Source organism: Lontra canadensis, unplaced genomic scaffold (assembly GCF_010015895.1).
Source record: "Lontra canadensis isolate GAN:19392208 unplaced genomic scaffold, GSC_riverotter_1.0 scaffold4388, whole genome shotgun sequence".
Lineage (NCBI taxonomy): Eukaryota > Metazoa > Chordata > Mammalia > Carnivora > Mustelidae > Lontra > Lontra canadensis.
The window spans coordinates 1-2,393 of record NW_022635369.1 but is presented as its reverse complement, the minus strand read 5'-3'; the positions used below and the strand labels follow the sequence as shown (position 1 = coordinate 2,393).

The following is a 2,393-nucleotide window of genomic DNA, read 5'->3' as shown; positions in this document are numbered from 1 at the left end:
CATCAATGTCCACCTTGGGTCCTGAGACATCAATGTCAGCCTTGGGCAGGTTCACATCCACTTCCGGGCCTTCTCCTTTGAACCCTGGCATGCTGATCTTGGGCATTTTTATCTTGGGCATCTTCAGGTGCCAGTCTGGGCCATGCACATCCACATCTGGGGCATCAATGTCCACTTTGGGGCCCTTGATGTCAACATCAGGAACTTTAATCTCACCTTCCACTTTTGGCAAAGACACATCCACATCACCCTTCACTTTAGGGCCCTTCAGGTTAAGATCAATGTCTGGCATGGAGATCTTGGGGGCTTTGATGTTCATCTCAGGCATCTTGAACTTGGGACCTTTCAACTTTCCCTCAGGACCCTCAATGTTAACATCAGGGCCTTCAATGTCCACCTTGGGTCCTGAGACATCAATATCAGCCTTGGGTAGGTTCACATCCACTTCTGGGCCTTCTCCTTTGAAGCCTGGCATGCTGATCTTGGGCATTTTTATTTTGGGCATCTTCAGGTGCCAGTCTGGTCCATGAACATCCACATCAGGGGCATCAATGTCCACTTTGGGACCTCTGAGGTCCACCTCAGGACCTTTCAGATCCCCTTCAAACTTGGGGAGGGAAACATCCATATCACCTTTCACTTTGGGGCCCTTCAAGTTTAAATCAATATCAGGCATGGAAATCTTAGGAGTCTTTAGGTGCATCTCTGGCATCTTGAATTTGGGCCCCTTCAGTTTCCCCTCTGGGCCTTCAATGTTAATATCAGGAGTGTCAATGTCCACTTTGGGGCCCCTGATGTCCACCTCAGGGCCCTTTAATTCACCTTCTACTGTTGGCAAAGATATATCCACATCACCTTTCATTTTGGGGCCCTTCAAGTTCAGATCAAGGTCAGGCATGGAGATTTTGGGCGCTTTGATGTTCATCTCAGGCATCTTGAACTTGGGACCCTTCAGTTTCACATCTGGACCTTCAATATTCACATCCAGGGCATCAATGTCCACTTTGGGGCCAGAAATATCAATGTCCGCTTTAGGGAGAGTAACATCCACATCTGGGCCTTCACCTTTGAAGCCCGGCATGCTGAACTTGGGCATTTTCACCTTGGGCATTTTCAGGTGCCAGTCTGGGCCATGAACATCCACACCAGGGGCATCAATGTCCACTTTGGGCCCTTTGATATCAATCTCTGGCTCTTTCAGATCCCCTTCAACTTTGGGCAGAGAAACATCCATATCACCTTTCACCTTGGGGCCCTTCAGGTTTAAATCAATGTCAGGCATGGAGATCTTGGGAGTTTTGATATTCATGTCAGGCATCTTGAGTTTGGGGCCTTTTAAGCTTCCTTCTACACCTTCCACATTAATTTCTGGACCCTCGATGTCCATTTTGGGCCCCTTGATGTTGAGATCTCCTTTTGGCAGATCCACAGCCATTTCTGGCCCTTCCGCTTTTAAGCCAGGCACACCAAACTTGGGCATTTTCATTTTGGGCATTTTCAAATTCCAATCTGGACCATGAACATCCACATCAGGTGCATCAAGATGAACTTCTGGTGCTTTAATATCTACTTTGGGTCCTTTAAAGTCACCTTCTAAATTAGGAGCTGTAACATCTAAGTCTCCTTTGACTTTAGGGCCTTTCAGATTTAACTCTACATCAGGCATAGAAACTTTAGGAGATGAAATACTCAGGAAAGGCATTTTGAACTTAGATCCTTTCACTTTCCCTTGGACCTCAACATCGGGAGCATTAATATCAACTTTTGGACCTGTCACATCAATATCTGGCTTTTTAACTTTGACATCCACCTCAGGTGTCTGAACTTTGGAGCCTGAAAAGTTAAATTTAGGAAGCTTAAAACGTGATTTCTTTGCCTTGCCATCAAGATTGACCTTAGGACCAGAAATGTCCACTTCTGGCCCCTTTACATCCAGCTTGGGAGCTTTAACATCACCTTCCAGTTTGGGCCCGGAAACATCAACATCTCCCTTAAGCTTTGCTCCTTTCAAATTCAGGTCAATTTCTGGCATGGAGATTTTGGGCATATTTACATGCATGTCTGGCATCTTCAGTTTGGGACCTTTCAATTTGCCCTCAGGACCATGAATGTCAATATCTGGAGCATCTACATCTATCTTTGGGCCCTTGATGTCAAGAGTAGGCCCTTTTACATCACCTTCTACATTTGGAAGGGAAACATCCACCTCTCCTTTCATTTTAGGGCCTTTAAGGTTAAGGTCCAAATCTGGCATGGATATATTAGGAGCTTTGATGTTCATCTCTGGCATCTTGAACTTGGGGCCCTTCAGTTTTGCATCTGGACCTTCGATATTGACATCTGGAACATCAATGTCCACCTTGGGTCCTGAGACATCAATGTCAGCCTTGGGC

At 46.1% G+C, this 2,393-nt stretch overlaps 1 protein-coding gene across 1 annotated transcript; it reads right to left on the bottom strand.

The window, feature by feature from the left end:
• Positions 1-4: 4 nt before the first annotated feature.
• On the bottom strand, positions 5-2,389 carry LOC116863877 (neuroblast differentiation-associated protein AHNAK-like; the record flags this gene model as incomplete). Its single annotated transcript, XM_032851186.1, has 1 exon — positions 5-2,389. A coding segment is annotated over one exon (2,385 nt), but the record flags the coding sequence as incomplete, so codon positions are not given.
• Positions 2,390-2,393: the final 4 nt, after the last annotated feature.